The sequence below is a fragment of the Schistocerca nitens genome, chromosome 7, assembly GCF_023898315.1.
Source record: "Schistocerca nitens isolate TAMUIC-IGC-003100 chromosome 7, iqSchNite1.1, whole genome shotgun sequence".
Classification (NCBI taxonomy): domain Eukaryota; kingdom Metazoa; phylum Arthropoda; class Insecta; order Orthoptera; family Acrididae; genus Schistocerca; species Schistocerca nitens.
In genome coordinates, this window is record NC_064620.1 from 220,846,110 (window position 1) to 220,870,142 (window position 24,033).

Sequence of the window (24,033 nt, forward strand, 5' to 3'; positions counted from 1 at the left end):
GGGCTTTTACGGAAGTACGGATTAAACTTTGAGGATTGTTTAAGTATTCATTACGTTGAATCGTATTATATAGGACATATTAAACAATAAAGCATTTTCACAAACACGATACAGTTCAAAAGTCAAAGAATAAATAACTCTTTCTAAGAGTTAGTGTTGTTCTACATTTCGTGTTATATTCTTCAAATCAATAAACAACTTGTCCTACACACTTTTAAAAGTAGCCTGTGTTAATTCAGGGTATTAGCTAATTCCATTGCAAAGTTCTTCCAAATATCTGCAGCCACTTCAACGTAAGGAGTACCAAACATACACACACATAAATTTTCGCATTTATGATATACATATGGGATAACAACAAAAGGTGCACATTAACACAGTTTGATTGCTCAGGTCAACATTTCACCTTACCGTAAAAGTAAAGAAATACAAAGTGCAAGAAGATCTGCTTATGAAACACAATCACTCTGTATTACTATATCTTCTTTGTGCAGGTTGGATACATTCAGGGGCAAGCATACATTCTCCTTAACCTATTCTTATGCTAATTGATTTATGAGCCCCTGGGGATAATCCAACCTTTTGAGAAACCCACCTCCACATCCCCCTCCTTCTCCACACCCTTCTGTGAAAAGGGACATTTCTGAGCCACTTTCCCTCCTCCTGAGAAGTTCCCCATCCCTCTCTCCCCCACCCCCTTCCCCTCCTTTACTTCCCCTTCTCTCCTTCACTTGTGAATTGATGGGAAAAAGACTCAATCTGCCCTGGAGAGGAATGATTTCACGACATGAAATTCAAATCAATGTCAATAATGTATTGTTCAAATGTATTTGCATATTGTTTATTTAATCAGTTTGCAGGAGATAGGACTCCCCCCACTTGGGTAGAGCTCACGTATGTCGCCTGCCACCTCCACTTCGCGTGATATAATAACTATAAGCACGGAGGGATGGAATGAAGTGCGGTATATCAGGTACAGTTTTGGGTCGCCGACGTGTTAGTCTGTCGTTCGTGCGCCTCCACAGAGGTTGAAAAATGCTCAGTGTCCAAATTACAGATCACGATACTAAATACCACTGACCGCAGGCCGGACGTCAGCCGCGTTTGACCTTGGGACCCTGAACAATGCATCAGGTGGCAGCATTCCTTTGATCGGGATATTTCAGACAAGCTTCCTGCTTCTGTCTCTCTCAAGTGCTTACTTGCTATTTCTGTGAACAGATGCATAAACAATGTGTCGAAACACGCAGACCGAGTTTTTCATCCCTCCTCAGAATACTGTGCTCCTATTAGCTAGTGTTCTGGACGAATGGAGAGATGGCGCAGATATGATATTAAAATTAATGGGAAGTAGACCATTTGCTCTACCATATCAAACAATTTACAGGAGTTATATACAGGGTGTTACAAAAAAGTACGGCCAAACTTTCAGGAAACATTCCTCACACACAAATAAAGAAAAGATATTATGTGGACATGTGTCCGGAAACGCTTAATTTCCATGTTAGAGCTCATTTTAGTTTCGTCCACCTACGCTCAATGGAGCACGTTAACATGATTTCATACGGGATACTCTACCTGTGCTGCTAGAACATGTGCCTTTACAAGTGCCTTTTATCACGCAAAACGTAGATTCCTCCATTTTTTACCAATTATTTTCGAACGCAGAAGAAAGCAGAGCATACACGCATTTTCACGTCGCTAAAGTATCGTTGTATCGTTACTTGTGAAAATCCTGTACATGAGTGTGGCATAGGCTGTATTTCCTCAGAGTACTCACTCATCAGGTATATATGTTATTGTCAGCTTAATATTTGTTAGATACTGCATCACAGGACTAGAATATTAAACTCATTTTTGGCTCATAATGGAGTGCTAAGATCCTACTATACCTCTGTCACAGGATGCCTCTTCACCTTCGAACTCTTTTAAGGTAGCCAGCTTCGTCACCTACCAAGTCTCTAGAGTAGCACCACGGAGGAGCTGTAAATATCAGGTTAATACTATGTGTCACTTTATAAATTCATTACTTTATAAATTTATTACGATGGCCATCTCTCTCTGTGTAGGTCGGAGATTGAAATTCCGTTAAAAGATCTCGCCACAACGGAAAAAACACCTGATTACCGCTCCACTCGTGAATAATATACATGATTCTCCCGCCTTCGCTTCCACCCACCCGGCAGCACATCACTGATATCAGACTAAGTAGTTAATGAAACTGATCTTGAGCGTTCTCTTACATGATGAGTAATTTATTTCCTGCAGTTGGCTTACACCTTCCAGGTAACTGTTACAGACGATTTTGTAAAGTCTCTAGAGGCTCCCATATACTGAAGTATTAGCATTGTGTATTCTTCAAGTGTGATTCTAAGGCTTGCTACAACGAATATTGTGCCAACAGACCTGACCTCACATCGTATAAAGGGTGCAATCTTGCGCTTTTAAAACGAACATTGTGACTACGCAACTGGTGAATATAGTACAAAATCAATGAAATCTCCAGCGAAATAAGTGTAAACTTATTTTCCAGGTGTGATTCTTATGCTTAGTACAACGAAATATTTTACCGACAGACCACACCTCACAGCGTGTAAACGACGCGGTCTTATGCTTTTAAAACGAATAGTGTTGACGGCAACATTGTAAACAGCCGGTATAGTAAATAAGTGTAAACCCACACTCGTGTTGTGAACTTATGTTTGCTTCAATGGTTATTGAACCGAGAACGTGGAATCTTGTGTTGAATATACTACAAAATAAGCATTTAACATCAACAGTCCTTAAACATACATTCAGTTAGCAAGTTCCACATATTACGGTCAGTAGATGAATTCGCCAATAAAGTAATAAGAAGTGGCGCGCACTGGGCTCGCATTCGGCAGGACGACGGTTCAAACCCGCTTCCGGCCATCCTGATTTTAGTTTTCCGCCATTTCCCTAAATCGTTTCAGACTAATGCCGGGATGGTTCATTTGAAAGGGCACGGCCGACTTCCTTCCCTAATCGAATGGGACTGATGACCTCGCTGTTTGGTCCCCTAACGTAATGCTGGTAGGAACAAACACCAATGTTCAAGAAAGGTAGTAGGAGCTATTGACAAGGGATTTCAGATCGATTCCATATTTCTGGATTTCCGGAAAGCTTATGATACTATACCACACAAGCGGCTTGAAGTGAAATTGCATGCTTATGGAATATCGTCTCAGTTATGTGACTGGATTTGTGATTTCCTCTCAGAGAGATCACAATTCGTAGTAATTGACGGAAAGTCATCGAGTAAAACAGAAGTGACTCCTGGCGTTTCCAAGGTACTGTTATAGGCCCTTTGCTGTTCCTTTTATATGGAGACAATCTGAGCAGCCGTCTTAGGTTGTTTGCAGATTACGCTGTCGTTTATCGACTAATAAAGTCATCAGAAGATCAAAACAAGTTGCAAATAGATTTAGAAAAGATATGTGAATGGTGCGAAAATTGGCAGTTGACCCTAAAAAACTAAAAGTGTGAGGTTATCCACATGAGTGCTAAAAGGAATTCGTTAAACATCGGTTACACGATAAATCAGTCTAATCTAAAAGCCGTAAATTCAACTAAATACCTAGGTATTACAATTACGAACAACTTAAATTGGAAGGAACACATAGAAAATGTTGCGGGGAAGGCTAACCAAAGACAGCATTTTAATGGCAGGACACTTAGAGAATGTAAAAGATCTGCTAAAGGGACTGCCTACACTACACTTGTTTGTACTCTTTTAGAATACTGCTGCGCAGTGTAGGATCTTTACCAGATAGTACTGACGGGGTACATCGAAAAAGGTCAAAGAACGGCAGCACGTTTTGTATTATCGTGAAGTATGGCTGAGAGTGTCACAGAAATGATACAGGATTTGGGCTGGACATCATAAAAGAGAGGTGTTTCTTGTTGCGACGGTGTGAGCAACGTGTGGGTACTATTCTGTCATTCTGCGCAACAGATTAATCTGAGATGTACCCTTTACCCTGTGGCTCCTGCAAGATACAGTTTCCACCCGCACACTACTACAGAAGACAGACGCTCCTAACGTTCTAAAGAGAAATGCCTGAAAAACTTTCAGTGATAAATATCTTCTGGAGTCGTCCACTGTAAGGAAATGACACTAAATTTCTTATGTAACTAGTGTGATACTTGGTTACTGGAGTAGTGCTAGTTAGTGTAAGAAAAACATAAAACTAACGATAGTTATTATTTTTTTGCAAAAATTCTGAGAAATCACAATGGCACTTTTAGTTATGAACTGAACAAGTTATTTACGGGTTCTTTCCGGAATGTGAAGTTACCTCTTAAGAATAGGATTCGCTAACGAAATTTCTATACAAAGTTTAAGATTGTTACTGACTTGGCAAAATGGATGAGAGCTGCGCCTACTCAACTTGAATAATTATCCATTAGAATGTTGCTAGGTATGGTCGAGGCTGTCGCATGTGTAATGCAGTGAAATGTCCTGTTGTGGAGGAAATATGAGGCTCGCAATAGCTGTAGCGCACAATACCATATGCTGCGACGGCTGCTGTCTGCGCCGCTGGCTGCTGACAAATAAGATAACTCTCGTTCTATCTGGATTGACCTTCGCCAATCAAACTCTCCCTATGCCTTGATGAAGTCAAGGTCTCCTATTCGCCCCTAGTCTAACTATTGGCGTGGTACACCAGTCAGATAACCAGTCCACCGCGATGCCACTCAAAAATTCGCTCGCAGGCATTTAACTATAACTGTCTGTTCACACCGCACAATAAGTGTGGCGGCCAACACAGTGAACAACGCTTAATCGCAAGGACTCAATATAGAGTCGTACTCCAATTCGCTCTCGACAGAGGTACTCTCCCAGTGAAGTACTGAGGAGAGACTTGTTCCTCGCTCTTTGAGTACATGTACGAGCCTACATGCTCTCGTTACGTGTTCTCGCTCCAAGAGCGACAACGGAATGGCCCCTCTCCACGCCAGACATGAAGGGGTATATCTATTGGGTTCAAATGGCTCTGAGCACTATGGGACTCAACATCTGTGGTCCCCTAGAACTTAGAACTACTTAAACCTAACTAACCTAAGGACAATACACACATCCATGCCCAAGGCAGGATTCGAACCTGCGACCGTAGCAGTCGCGCGGTTCCTGACTGAGCGCCTAGAACCGCTTGACCACCGCAGCTGGCGGGTATATCTATTGATCTCTTCCATTACTCCTTCAGCTCAAGGCATCAGGAATATCATCTGCCAATCAGCATTGCTCTTCTAAAACGGGAGAATGACGTTTCGTTTAAGGCGACCAATCCGGATATCTGTAGCATCAGCGTTTGGCGTTTGCTGTCTCCCTGTGAAAACCTCTGAAACTGCGTGCTATGTTTGTAAAGAATGTGTAGGCTGGGCGCTCCCACACAATGTAGCGGAATTTGCTTTTAAGCTGAACACGGGATCGTTCTCCCTTTCACTTGGGCAAACACTGTCTGCTCTATGGGCAGTCGCCGTCCGACATAGATAGGCTATCTTCTGAAGGGACCAGCCTCCTGTCATGTGGTTTGCCTCTCCCGAACTAAAAGCTTTTGTGACCGTTGTGTCTTGAATGTGTGTGTGTCTACGCCAGCCTCGAGTATTTCAATCTCGGTGCGCATTTGCAATTTACTTGTTATTTGCATATCGTTTACATGAATTCATACAACACTGCCTTTATCTTATCGAGTTTGGGTTCGAATGAAGCGCCTTGATGTGCGGAATATGATTGTGTGGGCGGAATATGTAAGCAATGAATGTCAGGAGACCACGACGTCTTACAAGAGAATCTTCTCACGAAATTCCGATCACCAACTTTCTCCTTCGAAAGCAAAAATATTTTGTTGAACCGACCTACATAGGGAGAAACGATCACCACGATAAAATAACGGAAATCAAAGCTCGTACGGAAAGGTATAAGTGTTCGTTCTTTCCGCGCGCAATGCGAGATTGGAATAATAGAGAATTGTGAGGGTGTTTCGATGAACCCTCTGCCAGGCACTTAAATGTGATTTGCAGAGTTTCCATGTAGATGCAGATGTAGAAACAACAGCATGACAATCAATATTGAGCAAATATTCCAGGCTGGATGGACGTGTTTGTCTTGTGAGCGCTACCAGTGTGTCTAGCGAGAGAGAGACTCAATCCTCTTATAAAGGAGCAACTATTAAACCCATGTTCCAATGCAGGGGGCACAGATGTTGAAGCAACTCTCGGAGGCTGCTCAGATCATGAGGCAAAACTAAAAAAGCGTCACCAGTGTATCCTAAAAAAAGTTGTTTTAAAAATGCTGAGTCGAGTGTGCTTACCATCTTAGATGCCGATAACCTTTTGGTGGAACTGGAACACCAGCAAAATGTGTTCTTGGACAATCGATAATGATTTCAGCAAGTACAGAGGGCGCTACCAAGGCAGGACAAGGAAAGTATGAAGCCTGAAAATCAAACAGCTTACCTTTCATGTACTGGATATTTTTACGCGAAAATAGACAGTGTTAAGAAGACATAAGGTTAAAGGGATCTTTAGTCCTCCATCGAAAATCTCAGTGCTTTAGGGAAATGTCAAAGGAGACTTACACCTTCGCAAGGCCAAATCTTCTATAGGGATAAACGACTTTCACTGTTCGTAGAGCACAGTTTGAAATACCAGCGGTATATTCGCCTCTGAGCCAAAAAGTCCACTGGTTATTAGATGAAACGTGAGGAAACAAAAATTATTAGTGATGCGTAAAACTTTTGGAGCTCCATCATCAATTAACCAATAGAAATATGACTGAGGCCCTTATCAACTGAGATAGCAGTTTCCCCTTCAATACTGCATGGATTCCTGTCATAGTAAAACTTAATGCTCTGCATAGACGGTATTATTCTCCCATTTTACCATGTGAAGACGATTACTCTGGTATCGATGATTACCACGATGTGCAGCTGGTGCAGTGCACCGACTTCCAGCAGAATGGACGCAGAAGTGACGTCAAAATGACATGTGTAGTAAGCTAAACGTATTGTCGACTACCGTCGACAGACCGTTTTGATTTCGTCGCATCTCGTAGTTCTTGTATTATAACCTGAATGTTATGTCAGTAAGCAGTTTTAAGGTGACAGTACACTGAAGATTTATCACAAACACTTCACCCTTGGTACGACAGCTTGTAATTTAAAGACGATTAGTGACACATCAGCGATTAAAATCTTCAGATCCAAAGACTGGTAAGAAAAATATTGAGCGCAGCGGGTATTCATTGCGGTCTTGTGGATAGGGGCGTTGGGATAACAGACTCGTAGGCAGTAGATTCGCATCCTGCTGTGTTCTAATATCTTCTTTTCTTCATATTCGCTGTTGCAACAGATTCTGGGACCAGCAATGACATCTTTGTTCTTCCTTGCCACAAATATCTAGCTGTTTATTTCACAATATGTTGCGATTTGTGAAGGTCTACTCACACACGTGGCGAACTCGAAATGTACTGTTGGACATGTAAATGTAATTTTGACGTCACTTCAGAGTATTTCGCGTGTGTCACCAAAATTTCCTTGCAACAGAAGCACATGCGGTCAAGTAACGCGTGCTCTGTGATAACTGTATGTACTGGCATGTTCTGGCATAGTCTTATGCGAGCTCAGTGTGCTTTCACCATTATACGACTGGAGATTGTGAGACGATTTTGTGATGAAACATCCTGGCAGAAAATTATGAACATTCAAAAATTCACTTAAAATTTCGTGGAAAATTCTATATGCCAGGAGAGTTTTAAATTTCACGTAAAATGTTCTTTTTTGACCTAGGGGTACAGAAATTACTTGTACATACGGTGCGGGTTGAGCAGTATAGGAGAAAGACTCATTGCATTCCTCCGCTCTTGGTCATCCATTCTTATTGTTTTCCGTCGGTTCTTGTACATATAACCCGTTACTACAGTTTCCCTGTAATGTATCGATTTTTTTGGAAAATTTCAAACAACTTACTCAACTTTGAGGATGTTCACAGATCCCATGTACAAATTGAATATTAGTAATTGTAACACAGACTCTCTGGTAGTAGTGTACCATTTTTGATAGAAAATGCAAATTTAATGTGAGTTTCGTTCGTTCTGTTACAGGAAAAGTTCACAGAATGGCGAGAGGCAAAGTGACCATCCTTCTGGTTTTGGGAGTCACGTGCTTCTTCACGGAGCCAGCGGCTGCAGCGGACTACAGCAATAAATTGGTGTGCTCTGCGTGTGGAGATCACAAAACAGCTGTCGAAGCTGTCCTAACAGGGTGCAACACATTTTTACTATACTGTGGCCTTCCACCTGAGGTAGCAGTGTGTTACGCCATCTTAGCAGTGCACCTGTTGGCATCTACGGTAAGTACATGGAGACAGGGGTGGTTTGTCCGTGTAGCACATGTTAGGGGTTCGACACAGAGCTGGAGTTCAGTTAGTGATGGGGGTGGGGGGAGGGTGGCCACAGTTTGTTACTTTCTGCGTCCACCCCACCACCCCAGATATAGACTGCCATCACCTCCACACCAACTTGACTACAGCAGTGATCAGTACATCGCTCAAACATACCTTCCAAGATATATCAGTCTGAGAAATACAGCATTTCTAGAATATTTACTTCAATATTTGAGAAGTACAGATGTCATCCAAGTTAATTTATGTACTATAATTGCAGTAAATTTCAACATCAACATAAAATCGAAGTGTGCGTTGACCATTATCAGTATTTCACTTAGCACTACAGTTATTATCCACAGATCTGTAAAATAGGGATAAGCAAGCATGTAAATGAGGTGTATGGTATCTCCGTCGTCGTTTCCGCATTTATTCGAGAGGTCAGCCTGTCATTTTTGTGTTATTGGAAGAAATTTCCTTTTCTGTCTTGCCTTACTCGTTTCCAGGTGTTTCAGAATAATCTAGTTAAACGGGAATATCGCATTCATTTCTTACGTTACAAGCGGTTTCAGCCGAGATTGGCCATCATCAGTTCTACAAAAGAAACAAATATAAAAGCTAAAAGAGGATTTACGCAGGTTACATCAAAACTGAAATCCAGTAAAATACATAAAAGTGATATTATACCACGAGCCTGTGACTGAACGCTCACGATTTTACGTAAATTCGGTCTGTACTTTCCTTCCGAGTGAGATTCATACGAAGAAATGCTACTGTAGCAAACCTGCCTTCCTCTTATGCTCATGGTGTTAGGAAATCTGCATTTCAAATGTTTCTACTATTGGTATCATCCAAGGGAACGGAGCAAGTCATACTGAAGAATAATCATATAATTAAAATAAAAAATTAATATAAGAAATGATATGAGAATGCAGTATTAGAATGTGACAATTTAAAACGATTGTAATCGCTTAACATGCCATTCACCCACATGTATTATACACACATCACAAAAAGTTTTGCATCACCTCACAAACATATATTACACACAAATCAAAAAAGTTAGGCATCACCTCGGTTCCGAGAGTTCGGAACCTGCACAGTAAATTAGAACAGAGATCAACATAAACAATATATCCGCCCTTTTTGTTGCTCATGAAAACCACACTATGCATTTTGTACCACGATACAGCGAGACCTTCAGAGATGGTGGTCCAGATTGCCGCACACACCGTTACCTCTAATACGCAGTAGCACGTCTTCTTGCATTGATGCTTGCCTGTATTCGTCGTGGCACACTATCCACAAGTTCATCAAGACACTGTTGGTCCACATTGTCCCACTCCTCAAAGGCGATTCGGTGTAGATCCCCCAGAGTGGTTGGTGGGTCACGTCGTCCATAAAAAGCCCTTTCCAATCTATCCCAGGCATGTTCGATAGGCTTCATGAGTGGAGAACATGCTGGCCACTCCAGTCGAGCGATATCGTTACCCTGAAGGAAGTCATTCACAAGACGTGCACGATTGGGGCGCGAATTGTCTTTCATGAAGACGGATGCCTCGCCAATATGATACCGAAATGGTTGCACTATCGGTCAGAGGATGGCATTCACGTATCGTACAGCCGTTACTACGCCTTTCATGACCACCAGCGGCATACGTCGGCCCCACAGAATGCCACCCCAAAACATCAGGCAACCTCAACCTTGCTGCACTCTCTGGACAGTGTGTCTAAGGCGTTCAGCCTGACCGGCTTGCCTCCAAACACGTCTCCGACGACTGCCTGATTGAAGGAATATGCGACACTCTTCGGTGAAGAGAACGTGATGCCAATCCTGAGCAGTCCATTCGGCATGGTATAGGGCCCATCTGTACTTCGCCGCATGGCGTCGTGGTTGCAAAGATGGACCTCGCCATGGACGTCGGGAGTTAAGTTGCGCATCGTGCAGCCTATTACGCACAGTTTGAGTCGCAACACGACGTTCGGTGGGTGCACGAAAATCATTATTCAACATGGTGGCGTTGCTGTCAGCGTTCCTCCTAGCCATAATCCGTAAGTAACGCTCATCCACTGCAGTAGTAGCCCTTGGACGATGTGAGCGAGGCATGTCATCGAAAGTTCCTGTCTCTCTGTATCTCCTCCATGTCCGAACAAGATCGCTTTGTTTCACTCCAAGACGGATGGACACTTCCCTTGTTGAGAGCCCTTCCTCGCACAAAGTAACAATAAGGACGCGATCGAACCGCGGTATTGACCATCTAGGCATGGTCGAAGTACAAACAACATCCCTGCTGGTGGAATGACTGGAACTGATCGGCTGTCGGACCCCCTCTGTCTAATAAGCGCTGCTCATGCATGGTTGTTAACATCTTTGGGCAGGTTTAGTGACATCTCAGAACAGTCAAAGGGACTGTGTCTGTGATACAATATACACAGTCAACGTCTATCTTCAGGAGTTCTGGAAACTGTGGTGATGCAGAAATTTTTTTGATGTGTGTGTGATAGGTATGAGATACTTATTATCAAATCATGTTGTAATTTTACAGTTACTATAATGCCCTTGTATCCCATAATCTGGTAAGAAATATTCATGTAGTAATCTTCTACGGACATCGGCAGATAAGTAAAAACAATAAAAATGAAATAAATAGAAGCAGTAATCGGGTTTCGAATACGGAGCGCAAGATTAAGAAGCCGCGATACTAACCACTGAGTCACCATTTCGAGCGAGGAAATTGCGCGGTAAAAGGCACATGAAGCATCTCTAAAATTCTGACCGTCGTTTTTTCAGAAACGGTAGAGAATCTACGATTAAGCTGAGACGTCTGTTCGCTTGTTTGACTCCTCTTCCATTGAGCGAAGTTCGTGGGAAATCAAGAGATGGTGCTCGACTTGTTTTCTTCTTGTTTTGTTAGTGACATCTCTGAACAGTCAAAGGGACTGTGTCTGTGATACAATATCCACAGTCAACGTCTATCTTCAGGAGTTCTGGAAACTGTTCCGCGTCATCGGCCGCTACTCGTGAAATCGGACGTTATAGCTGCCCTCTGTGTGCCTAATGCACACGACCTTGGCTGTGAAGCAGAAACAGAAAGCAAAAAGCTTTACCCTATGACTCAATGAAAGGTTTGTGATGTTATTACTTGGTCAAATAACGACATCATTATTACTGTTTTTCTCGGTTGAATCAGGTGTGCTCTAACTGGATTGTTATTATGTGATAATGGCGATCGACTTCTGATTTCAAAGTAACTGGTGCGTATAGGGACTCGGTCGTACATTTCACCTACTATTTCAAAAGCACTACCTTAAACTTATCTTTGACTACCTTCTATGTTGTTATGACACAGTGGTTATATCCGCAAGTCTGACGGCATCTCTTTGCATGTGCAAGGAAAAAGATGCATGTGGCTCACTTTATTAAACCTTCTGAAATGAATGTTATGACTTATGTTCTTACGGTCGCTAAGCTCTAGAGGTGCTAATTTCATTTTATTAATTTTAATATTTACTGAGAAATAACGATCGATTCTGTTAATCAGATTTATACTTCAAAATTACAAATGGAAGAAAGCAATATTGGTTATAATGTCACGTTTAGGCAGCCATATTAAGACTTTTACGTTAGTAGTTATTGAAATTTATGAATTGAATTATGAACTTTCTTTCAATGTAGTGGTTTCCATTGTGCATCCTCATGCAGATGATCTTTGTTGATTCTTCCACCCTTAGGGTCAGTTTCCAGCCCAAAAACCAAGAGAGTGTCCTGAACCTTTGTCCGATTCTCCGCTCTCTTTGACAAGGCGGTAGGCTGAATGAGAGGTGACTGCTTACGCTGTAGGTCTTCGGCCGACACTACATGATTTTCGTTCAATTTTTTTTAATACTCAAAAACGCAGCCAACACACTATGGGTTCCGTCTTTTGATGATTAGCAAGGGCTATCTGTTGAGCAGTACTACTTTCTTTTTCGATTTCGGAACCATATAAAGCAAGTGATAGAATTCTACATGTCATTGTACAAAGGAAGAAATGTTTATGCTGGGTCGGGAGATTTATGATAATGCCTGTGAATGTTTGTTTTCGACAGATTGCAAACGGTTGCTTACCGTTAACTCTTGAAATAGATAAATCCAAGTAATTTGTTCTGTGTTCCAATTTGAGTCTCATTGTAAATAGTACTGCAGGATGCATTCTATTTAATCCACCTGTTATGCGTCCAACCTGTGTAGCGTCGTCTCTGCTTAGCGCAATGAAATCGTCGACGTGGTGAATGATGTTACCTGCTATATCTCTGTGTTTCCTAAAGAATTTCTTTTCGAAGTTGTTGACAAAAATTTCAGCAACTGTGGCTACTAATGCGTTTCCCGTTGCGAGAGCATCATCATGATGATAACATTGGTATTAAACGTAAATTATTTATTGGACCAATACCACAGACTACAAACAACGCAAGCAGAACCAACCGATTTGCTCCACTTGCCTAACCTGAAGGAAGTGTGTAACATTCGAACTTTGACCCTGCGATATAGGATGGTTACAGTAAGACGGCCCCTAGCCCACGAGAAATCGCAAATACTTGGCCCTACCTTTCTGTCACCAATAGAACCCGAGGCAGGAACTCCGCAAAAATCCGTTTGTATGCGCGGGGTTTTGGAACATACAAGTAGCTCATGCTACCGCACGCTTACCAATTGCACATGACTTGTTCCATACCTGACCTCCGACCTAACACATGCTAAATGTTCATTTAGTCACAATAACAACAAACCTGCTCGACATATCTGGGTGGTGCAACAATTTTGTTGATGTATGTAATAGTTTCGTTATTTCTACATATTAAAACAAATTAACAGAGTTCTGCACTGAGCCAAATACGGAACATAACTTGTCGTCAGGAAGATGTCTACTAGACCGACGATCATGCCGGTCTGCTACGAATGCATTATGCTACGCCCGCGGACATTTAAATACTTCCTACCACTCTGGACTCCATATCACGAAATGAATTGCCTGTACTAGACATGATAATGTCATTTCTAAGAAAAAGAATGCAGAAAGTTGTACTTAGTAATTGAAACAATATAGTTCAGGGACATAATTCTAACTGGGGAGAAATCCGGCATGAGGTTCCCAAAGAGTAAAACTTAGGCCCACTAATGTTCCTCATATACGTAAAAGATCTTCCGTCTAGTATACAACTAACAGAATTAGTTCGTTTTTCAGATGACTCCAGTATTTTAATCAGTCCAGTTATACATACAGAAACAGAAGAAATGGTAAACAAAATTATTAAAAGTATCATTGACTGCTTTTCTCCGAATGATTTCACCCTCAATTTGAAGAAGACACAACATGTTCAGTTCCGCACATCCAGGGGTACTACACCAATGTAAGACACGGTGAGGAAATAATAAAAGGACTGGGAACTTCAAAAGTCTTAGGGAAAAACACATTTTGGAATAGTTCAGCCCCATTTAAATCATTGTAAATCTTGGAGAGAGACAAACCAGTAAGTTGAGATACTTTTCATATTTTCATTCAATAATGCCTTATAGAGTAAAGTTCTCGGATAACTCATCACTAAGAAAGAAAGTCTCCATTGTACAAAAACGTGCTGTAAGAATAATATGTGGTTCTCACTGACAATCATGTTATAGACATCTGTTTAAGAAGTTGGGCAATCTGACAACTGCTTCACAGTATATTTATGCTCTCATGAAGTTTGTTGTAAATATTCCACTACAGTTCAAAAGAAACAATGTGAAACATAATCACAACACCATAAGGAAAAATGACATTCATTACTTCACATTAAGGTTGTCTTTCGTGCAAAAAGGAGTGCACAGTGATGCAACAAAAATTTTTGATCACTAGCTCCGTGTTTGACAGACAGAAAAATAAAATTTGATAACAAACTGAGAAAATTTCTCCTTGACACCTCCTTCTATTCCGTAGAAGAATTACTATTAATGTAATGCTTAGAAGGTGCTGGGTAGGAATTATTAACTCACATCTGTATATCTTTTTTTACTTATGGAAAAAAAGCCCTTAAAATGTTCAGAATGTAACAGTATGTACAAATTAATTTGCTATCTGAATGTAAAACGAGTCGTTTCACATCATTGCGACCTACAGTGAAAAATGATCCATGTAACGTGTAGCTAATAACTAACTAACTGCTACGCTATGGTTAACGCAGTTTTCTTGCGTGCTTTTAGAGGTTACGTCCTTACGATAAGTGTCAAAAAGTTGTTAATTCTTTTGCTACACTCTCAGTTACAAGTGTTCTTTACCTTTATGCGCAGATTTGTACACCCTGCTATAAGACTGGCTTCTGTGTAACGTGATGGGTAATACAAATTACAGCCATGGTCATTTTTTGTGCTGTCAAGTGTACAAGTTTGTTTATGTAAGACACGCAAAGGGAAATGCTCGTCAGATTTTATACACTACTGGCCATTAAAATTGCTACACCAAGAAGAAATGCAGATGATAAACGGGTATTCATTGGACAAATATATTATACTAGAACTGACCTGTGATTACATTTTCACGCAATTTGGGTGCATAGATCCTGAGAAGTCAGTACCCAGAACAACCACCTCTGGCCGTAATAACGGCCTTGATACGCCTGGGAATTGAGTCAAACAGAGCTTGATGGCGTGTACAGGTACAGCTGCCCATGCAGCTTCAACAGGATACCACAGTTCATCAAGAGTAGTGACTGGCGTATTGTAACGAGCCAGTTGCTCGGCCACCATTGACCAGACGTTTTCAATTGGTGAGAGATCAGGAGAATGTGTCTGTATCCAGAACAGCCCGTACAGGACCTGCAACATGGGGTCGTGCATTATCCTGCTGAAATGTAGGGTTTCGCAGGGATCGAATGAAGGCTAGAGCTACGGGACGTAACACAGTACCGTCAATGCGATCAAGAGGTGACCGAGACGTGTAACCAATGGCACCCCATACCATCACGCCAGGTGATACGCCAGTATGGCGATGACGAATACACCCTTCCAATGTGCGTTCACCGCGATGTCGCCAAACACGGATGCGACCATCATCATGCTGTAAACAGAACCTGGATTCATCCGAAAAAATGACGTTTTGCCATTCTTGCACCCACGTTCGTCGTTGACTACACCATCGCAGGCGATCCTGTCTGTGATGCAGCGTCAAGGGTAACCACAGCCATGGTCTCCGAGCTGATAGTCCATGCTGCTGCAAACGTCATCGAACTGTTCATGCAGATGGTTTTTGTCTTGCAAACGTCCCCATCTGTTGACTCAGGGATCGAGACGTGGCTGCACGATCCGTTACTGCCATGCGGATAAGATGCCTGTCATCTCAACTGCTAGTGATACGAGGCCGTTGAAATCCAGTACGGCGTTCCGTATTACCCTCCTGAACCTACCGATTCCATATTTCGCTAACTGTCATTGGATCTCGACCAACGCGAGCAGCAATGTCGCGATGCGATAAACCGCAATCGCGAGAGGCTACAATCCGACCTTTATCAAAGTCGGAAACGTGATGGTACGCATTTCTCCTCCTTACACGAGGCATCACAACAACGTTTCACCAGGCAACGCCGGTCAACTGCTGTTTGTGTATGAGAAATGGGTTGGAAAGTTTCCTCATGTCTGAACGTTGTGTGAATGCTCTGAAAAGCTAATCATTTGCATATCACAGCATCTGCTTCCTGTCGGTTAAATTTCGCGTCTGCAGAACGTCATCTTCGTGATGTAGCAATTTTAATGGCCAGTAGTGTAATTGCCTCATTTAAAATGTATTGTCTCAAATATTGTGTATGACTGAAAACATTGCTTCCACCATTATTTGGCTCGCAGTAATGTTGTCTTGCTTTTTCGTTTTTACAGTTTGTACTGCTGTTCCCGTCAGCCCTCGCTGTATTGACGACCGTCGTCGAGGCTCTCGTTGTACTAATCGCAACTGTAAGCAACCCAATTCCGAAAAATAAAGTTCAGGTTTTCTCCAACCTTTTATTATTACGGTGTATAACGGCACTTTTTTTTGTTACAGCTTGCAAGCGACCTCGTTCTTGGCTCTTACATGCTGGCATGCAAGTTAAAATGGGTTACGCATTTCTCCCAACTATCCTATGTAAGTAAAGTGTGCTTTATGTTGCTTGATAATGACGTGTTGTGGTTGGACAAAATGTGCTCGCATTGCAGGGAGGAGGTAAGCAGGCAAAGCAAAACCCAAACGTTATCATCCCACCTTCCTGCTTCGCAAGTAGCGGTAATTCATATACACTAAGGTGACACAAGTCATGACATGGCTATATGCACATATACTGATGGCGGTAGTATCGCGTACTCAAGGTGTAAAAGGGCACTGCTTGGCAGAGCTGTCATACGTTCTCAGGTGATTCGTGTGGAAAGGTTTCAGACATGATTATTACAATGAAATGAACACCCTTAGCTGTTTACAGGCGTTGACATACGTCAACGGGGACAGATGAAAATGTGTGACCCGAACGGGACTCGAACCCGGGATCTCCTGCTTACATGGCAGACGCTCTGTCCATCTGAGCCACCGAGGACACAGAGAATAGCGCGACTGGAGGGATTTATCTCTGGCACGCCTCCCGCAAAACCCCACTTTCTCAACGAATTGTCCCGCACTACATTCGTAGTGCCCCCGCCCATTATACTCATTACTCGAGGCGCGTTGCCGATTCCCGAAAGAGTTCAGGCATTGTTTGTGCATTTGCACAGAAGAAGAAGATGGTCAAGTGGCCGGTGAGCCTTAACTATATATATACTAGGATGGTATCTGTTGTTTCGGACATGTCCGAAACAACAGATACCATCCTAGTATATACACTCCTGGAAATTGAAATAAGAACACCGTGAATTCATTGTCCCAGGAAGGGGAAACTTTATTGACACATTCCTGGGGTCAGATACATCACATGATCACACTGACAGAACCACAGGCACATAAACACAGGCAACAGAGCATGCACAATGTCGGCACTAGTACAGTGTATATCCACCTTTCGCAGCAATGCAGGCTGCTATTCTCCCATGGAGACGATCGTAGAGATGCTGGATGTAGTCCTGTGGAACGGCTTGCCATGCCATTTCCACCTGGCGCCTCAGTTGGACCAGCGTTCGTGCTGGACGTGCAGACCGCCTGAGACGACGCTTCATCCAGTCCCAAACATGCTCAATGGGGGACAGATCCGGAGATCTTGTTGGCCAGGGTAGTTGACTTACACCTTCTAGAGCTCGTTGGGTGGCACGGGATACATGCGGACGTGTATTGTCCTGTTGGAACAGCAAGTTCCCTTGCCGGTCTAGGAATGGTAGAACGATGGGTTCGATGACGGTTTGGATGTACCGTGCACTATTCAGTGTCCCCTCGACGATCACCAGTGGTGTACGGCCAGTGTAGGAGATCGCTCCCCACACCATGATGCCGGGTGTTGGCCCTGTGTGCCTCGGTCGTATGCAGTCCTGATTGTGGCGCTCACCTGCACGGCGCCAAACACGCATACGACCATCATTGGCACCAAGGCAGAAGCGACTCTCATCGCTGAAGACGACACGTCTCCATTCGTCCCTCCATTCACGCCTGTCGCGACACCACTGGAGGCGGGCTGCACGATGTTGGGGCGTGAGCGGAAGACGGCCTAACGGTGTGCGGGACCGTAGCCCAGCTTCATGGAGACGGTTGCGAATGGTTCTCGCCGATACCCCAGGAGCAACAGTGTCCCTAATTTGCTGGGAAGTGGCGGTGCGGTCCCCTACGGCACTGCGTAGGATCCTACGGTCTTGGCGTGCATCCGTGCGTCGCTGCGGTCCGGTCCCAGGTCGACGGGCACGTGCACCTTCCGCCGACCACTGGCGACAACATCGATGTACTGTGGAGACCTCACGCCCCACGTGTTGAGCAATTCGGCGGTACGTCCACCCGGCCTCCCGCATGCCCACTATACGCCCTCGCTCAAAGTCCGTCAACTGCACATACGGTTCACGTCCACGCTGTCGCGGCATGCTACCAGTGTTAAAGACTGCGATGGAGCTCCGTATGCCACGGCAAACTGGCTGACACTGACGGCGGCGGTGCACAAATGCTGCGCAGCTAGCGCCATTCGACGGCCAACACCGCGGTTCCTGGTGTGTCCGCTGTGCCGTGCGTGTGATCAATGCTTGTACGGCCCTCTCGCAGTGTCCGGAGCAAGTATGGTGGGTCTGACACACCGGTGTCAATGTGTTCTTTTTTCCATTTCCAGGAGTGTATATTCAGACATGATTCTGGCCGTACGACGGGAATTAACAGACTCTGAACGCGGAGTCGTAGAAACATGGGACATTCTGTTTCGGAAATCAAGAGTGTTCAAAATGGCTCTGAGCACTATGGGACTTAACATCTATGGTCATCAGTCCCCTAGCACTTAGAACTACTTAAACCTAACTAACCTAAGGACATCACTCAACACCCAGTCATCACGAGGCAGAGAAAATCCCTGACCCCGCCGGGAATCGAACCCGGGAACCCGGGCACGGGAAGCGAGAACGCTACCGCACGACCACGAGCTGCGGACAAATCAAGAGTGTGCCGAGAATACCACATTTCGAGCAATGTCTCTCACCACGGACCCTACGACCTTCACTAAACGACCGATAGCAGCAGCATTTGCGTAGAGTTGTCAGTGCTAAAAGACAAGCAACACTGCAGGAAAAAACCGCAGAAATCAATGTGAACGTACCACGAACGTCTCCTCTAGGACAGAGTGGCGAAATCTGGCGCTAATGTGCTGTGGCAGCAGACGACCGAAGTGAATGCCTTTACCATCATCTGCGGCGCCTCTCCTGCGGTCGGGACCATATCGATTGGAAAACCGTGGCCTGGTCATATGAGTCCCAATTTCAGTTGGTACTGTCGAGTGTGTCACAGACCGCACGAAGCCATAGATCCAAGTTGTCAACAAGGCACTGTGCAAGCTGATTTGTGGTTCCATACTGGTGAGGGCTGAGTTGACATGGAATGGACTGGTCCCTCTGGTCCAGCTGAACCGATCATTGACAGGAAACGGTTATGTTCGGCTACTTGGAAAACACGTGCAGCCATTCATGGACTTCATGTTCCCAAGCAACTGTGGAATTTTTATAGATGACAAGGCGCCATTTCAGCGGGCCACAATTGTTCCCAACTGGTCTGAAGAATATTATGGACAATTCGAGCGAATGATTTGGCCATCCAAACGGCCTGACATGAATACCATCGGTTATTTATGAAACATAATCGAGGAGTTAATTCGTGCACAAAATCCTGCACCGGCAACACTTTCGCTGTTGTGGACGGTTATAGAGCCAGCACGACATAATATTTCTGCAGGGGACTTCAAGCTTCTTGTTGAGTTCATACCACATTGAGATGCTGCACTACGCTGGGCGAGAGAGGTCCCACGATATTTGTCACCTCAGTGTGTAGCTTCCTGGAGACAACAATAAAATACTTTTCAGACGACATTCACACTCCCTCTTGGGTTATACCGGGCGCAAACTGATCAATGGTGGTCGTGTGGCCAAACTCGGCCCTCGCTATTCAGACATCTGTATTACTTCGAACAACATGATTACCGGGGTTACTCCATGCGCAAAGAGAGCAGGCGTCTGCTGCAAAAGCTTTGAGCACTGTCTCCTAATTATACAGGCGAAAGTATCTAAGAAATGTAGAGTTTTCTAGATGTAAAAGAAGCGAAATGATAATCTTGTCACGTTGTGCAAATTGTTAGTTTCTAAGCATGGAATATTGTCACTAACAAACTGGCACAGTAATTTCTTAAGTGATTCAGTGCTGCTTCCAACTGTTAAAGTTAAGCGTATCTCTGCACTACTGGAGATTTGGAAGTAATATTTGTCGGTTGTTTGGCCATGAAAATTCTGTCATACTGGTCTGCTGTATTCATTGTACACGAAGCACAACACTGAATCTAGTATTTTTTAGTCAAACGTCAAATCTATGATTAAAACGTTCGAACTATCACAGCTGATATGATAGCGTGTCATTCGGTTAAAATGGCATATAATCCTAAAATACACAGTCAGAATCGAGGAATAGTTTAACATTCTGTGTGAATAGGTCCTGTTCTTGCTTGCGTGTCACAAACACTGTTGCTCATTCAAGTCTATACTTCGAGTTTGACAATGTTTTAATATTATATGTGATTCGGTTCAAGAATCGTGAAAGAAAGTTGCATACGTGGAAGGCTCATAGAGACATCATACTGCTTTGGAATCTGTACTAGAAAAAGAATAATCTTCACAAAGACTTAAAATCACTTACTTTGGTCCAAATAAGTGTCCGTAATTCAGAAACACACATTTTCAGTAACTTGCTAGCAGCCATAAGAAGTTTAACTACCAATAAAGTTCGATTTAAGAGGAGACTGAAGGCTATATTGGTAGCCAACTCCTCCTACTCCATCGATGAATTCCTCAGTAGAACCAACTGGTGTGTGCGTGTGTGTGTGTTACTAATAATATCAAATAACGTGAGTATTAGTACAAATTCATTCCTGTACAAATTCAGTGCAGTAATGTGATCATTGTGAATAAGTATTTTCTGTTTAGTATCTATTACCTTTTACATATAACTAAATTTAAAATTGATTTCACTCTTTCCAAATACATGACAAACATGTCATTTCGGATCTGTGGAAGATACTAGGTAGTTATAATTAAAGTGCAGTTACCCACAGAGGTCCAGTGTAGGCTGTAGTTATAGTATTACAGCGAAACGTGGTAAATATGCCAATGCGGTAATGCGGAACCGATTTAAGCTGGAAAAAATTAGTTCCAATTCTGACCATCAGAAGCAGATATGACATTATACAGCAACTATCCGACGTCCCTGGTGCTCATATTGAACAACTGCGGTTAATAATAAAATCAACATCACGTGTTTCTCATTGGTTTCACCTTCACTGCTCACTTCCCTTTCGCAACCTGTTACATATGGAAACATGTCTATATGCCTTGCTTGCATTCACTGCGCCAGACTTGTACCTAGTGGCCACTATTTTTTTCCAGTGTAACTAAGTTCCACTTGTTGAAATTAGAATATCTATCAATTTCGCTGCCACACGCTAATTACAGTCCACATTAGATCTCTGTGAGTAGTGGCCCTTTATTTATAACCACCCAGTACCTTAACATATTTATTATTCGTTGTAAATTTTTGTCATGTGTTCTTGGTTTTCTGACGTGTCCTGCACCTTGGAGCATCTCCTCACTGTGGATCAATTGGAACAGAAAGCACGTCTAATCTAATCAAGTAGACATAACTGAATAACATCCGAGATATTAAATTTAACTGTAATGTGACAATGCTGCAAATGAATCAGGCGAGAGGGAATACAGACGTCCTAAAAATGAGACTGACAGAAAATGAAAAATGGCTATGCAGGTACGGCTAGAGGATAAATGCAGTGTGCTATAAAAGCAGGCATGACTAAGTGAAAATAGATACTGCCTAAAGGAATGTTAAAGACACCTGTCGAGAAAAGCAGTTGTATGATTACCAAGAGCTCAGATGACGAGCGTGTACTTAGCACTAAAGGGAAAATTGGAAAGTTGAATGAATATGTAGAAGGGTTAGACAGGGAAAATGAACTTAAGGACAGTACTATAGAAAGCGAAGAGGAAGTAAACGATTGTGAGATGGGAACCAAGACCCCTGGAGTAGACGACATACCCTCAAAATTATTGATATTCTCTGGGAACCAACCATGAGAAAATTTTTCCAGCTTGTTCACAAGACATAAGACATAAAAATATTTTTAGACTTCTAGAAGAATTTAATAATTCCAATTCCAAAGAAACCAGATGATAACTGGTGTGAATATTACTAACAATGTTGACTGAACAGAACGATTTGAAGTTTTAAAGCTAGCAGAGATAAAATACAGGAAGTAAAAGTTATTGACAACGTGTACAGAAACCAGACTGCCGTTACAAGCGTTAAAGGACATAAAAGGGAAGCAGTGGTTGAGAAGGGAGTGAGACAATGTTGTAGTTTATCACTTCAGTTCAGTGGAATGGACTGCACCTTGCTGTTTGGGCAACAAAAGAAATGATGATGGTCGATGTAGAGAGGCTACAAAATGCAGATTTAGAGCAGAAAAAAAGCTTTCCTCCAAGATAGAAATTTGTTAATACCGAATTCTGGAGAAATTTTTCTGGAGTGTAGCCTTGCACGTATGTGAAACGTCGACAGTAAAAAGTCAGAAGGGAACAGAGGCTTTCACTGTACAAGCCTTCTAAATAAAGTCCTGTACGTAAGTAAAGTTGTAAAGCCTTTTCACAATCACCCTATATAATATATCGCTACTACAATAGCGCATTGTATAGGTATATGCACCTGCCCACAAAACTCCGAATGCACCGTTCGACAGTGACACTGTGCATGCTGAGTTTATAGGTGTGGGGTGAGGGGGGGCAGAGGAGCCCTGTTTACCTGAACAGGTAGAGACGTGAGGGCAGCTGACTTTATTGCACATACAACAGCTTACTTACCCATCATCAGTCATCATAACTAAACTACTGATATGCGACCACAAGTGTTGAATAAATAAATAAGTTAATGAATAAATAAATAAATAATCCAGCAGCTTGATGCATGTTGAGGATGAACTTAGAGAGCCGGCCGAAGTGGCCGTGCGGTTAAAGGCGCTGCAGTCTGGAACCGCAAGACCGCTACGGTCGCAGATTCGAATCCTGCCTCGGGCATGGATGTTTGTGCTGTCCTTAGGTTAGTTAGGTTTAACTAGTTCTAAGTTCTAGGGGACTAATGACCTCAGCTGTTGAGTCCCATAGTGCTCAGAGCCATTTTTTTTTTGATGAACTTAGAGCATTGGGCTAGCTTCAAGATAAATGTGTTGTTTCATTTAACGGACATAAATGCTAGTCACATAATAAAAATTTTAAAAAGCTTCACAAACGAAGTGGCAACATGTGATGCTGCTCACAATTGGGATCCGCCCATTTGAAATGTTGCATATGCTGCTATAGTGGAGTAGTATTTGTTTCACCTATGTATTAACAGTTCTTAACGATTGAAATAGTTTTTGGTACTCTATTCTCTTACTGATACTGTCAACTAATTGCATTTGAGGAGATGTCATTGGTTCAAGCGCAGTTCTTCAATACAGCTGTAAGTATCGAACATGTTTCGTGTATGTGATAATGTTCTTATTTCTTATGTCCTCATTTTCTTTTCAGGTTCTTCCTTAATGGACGACAACAGATGCGAAGCGGCGGTGAAGGAAATAACTAATGCTGTAATCTTATCTGAACAGAAATACATGAACTGAGCGCCAACATCTGGCAAAGAGTTTAATTTTTCCTTATATCTTCCAGGTAGTATGAATATAAGATTTTTGGGGCATTTGTCACACAGAACACGTTGGGGAATTTTGAGAGTGTAAGCACACCGGAAAAAAATTCTCTTCCACGGAGACATCACTCTAATACAGTGTAACACTACGTCCAGCGTTGATAATGGCCCCACTTTGACGAGGAAAACAGTCCTCCAAATTCTACAGGTGTGCCATATCCAGCCGAAGGTGATCAGCACTCTTAATTGC

At 42.8% G+C, this 24,033-nt stretch overlaps 1 protein-coding gene across 1 annotated transcript in view; it reads left to right on the forward strand.

The window, feature by feature from the left end:
- LOC126195541 (uncharacterized) overlaps positions 1 to 23,712 on the forward strand; it is a 262,261-nt gene extending 238,549 nt beyond the window's left edge. Inside the window, exon 5 of the mRNA XM_049934164.1 lies at positions 23,669 to 23,712. Coding sequence (XP_049790121.1) covers positions 23,669 to 23,680 — 12 coding nt within the window. The 3' untranslated portion in view covers positions 23,681 to 23,712. The remainder of the gene's footprint in view (positions 1 to 23,668) is intronic.
- The last annotated feature ends 321 nt before the right edge of the window (positions 23,713 to 24,033 follow it).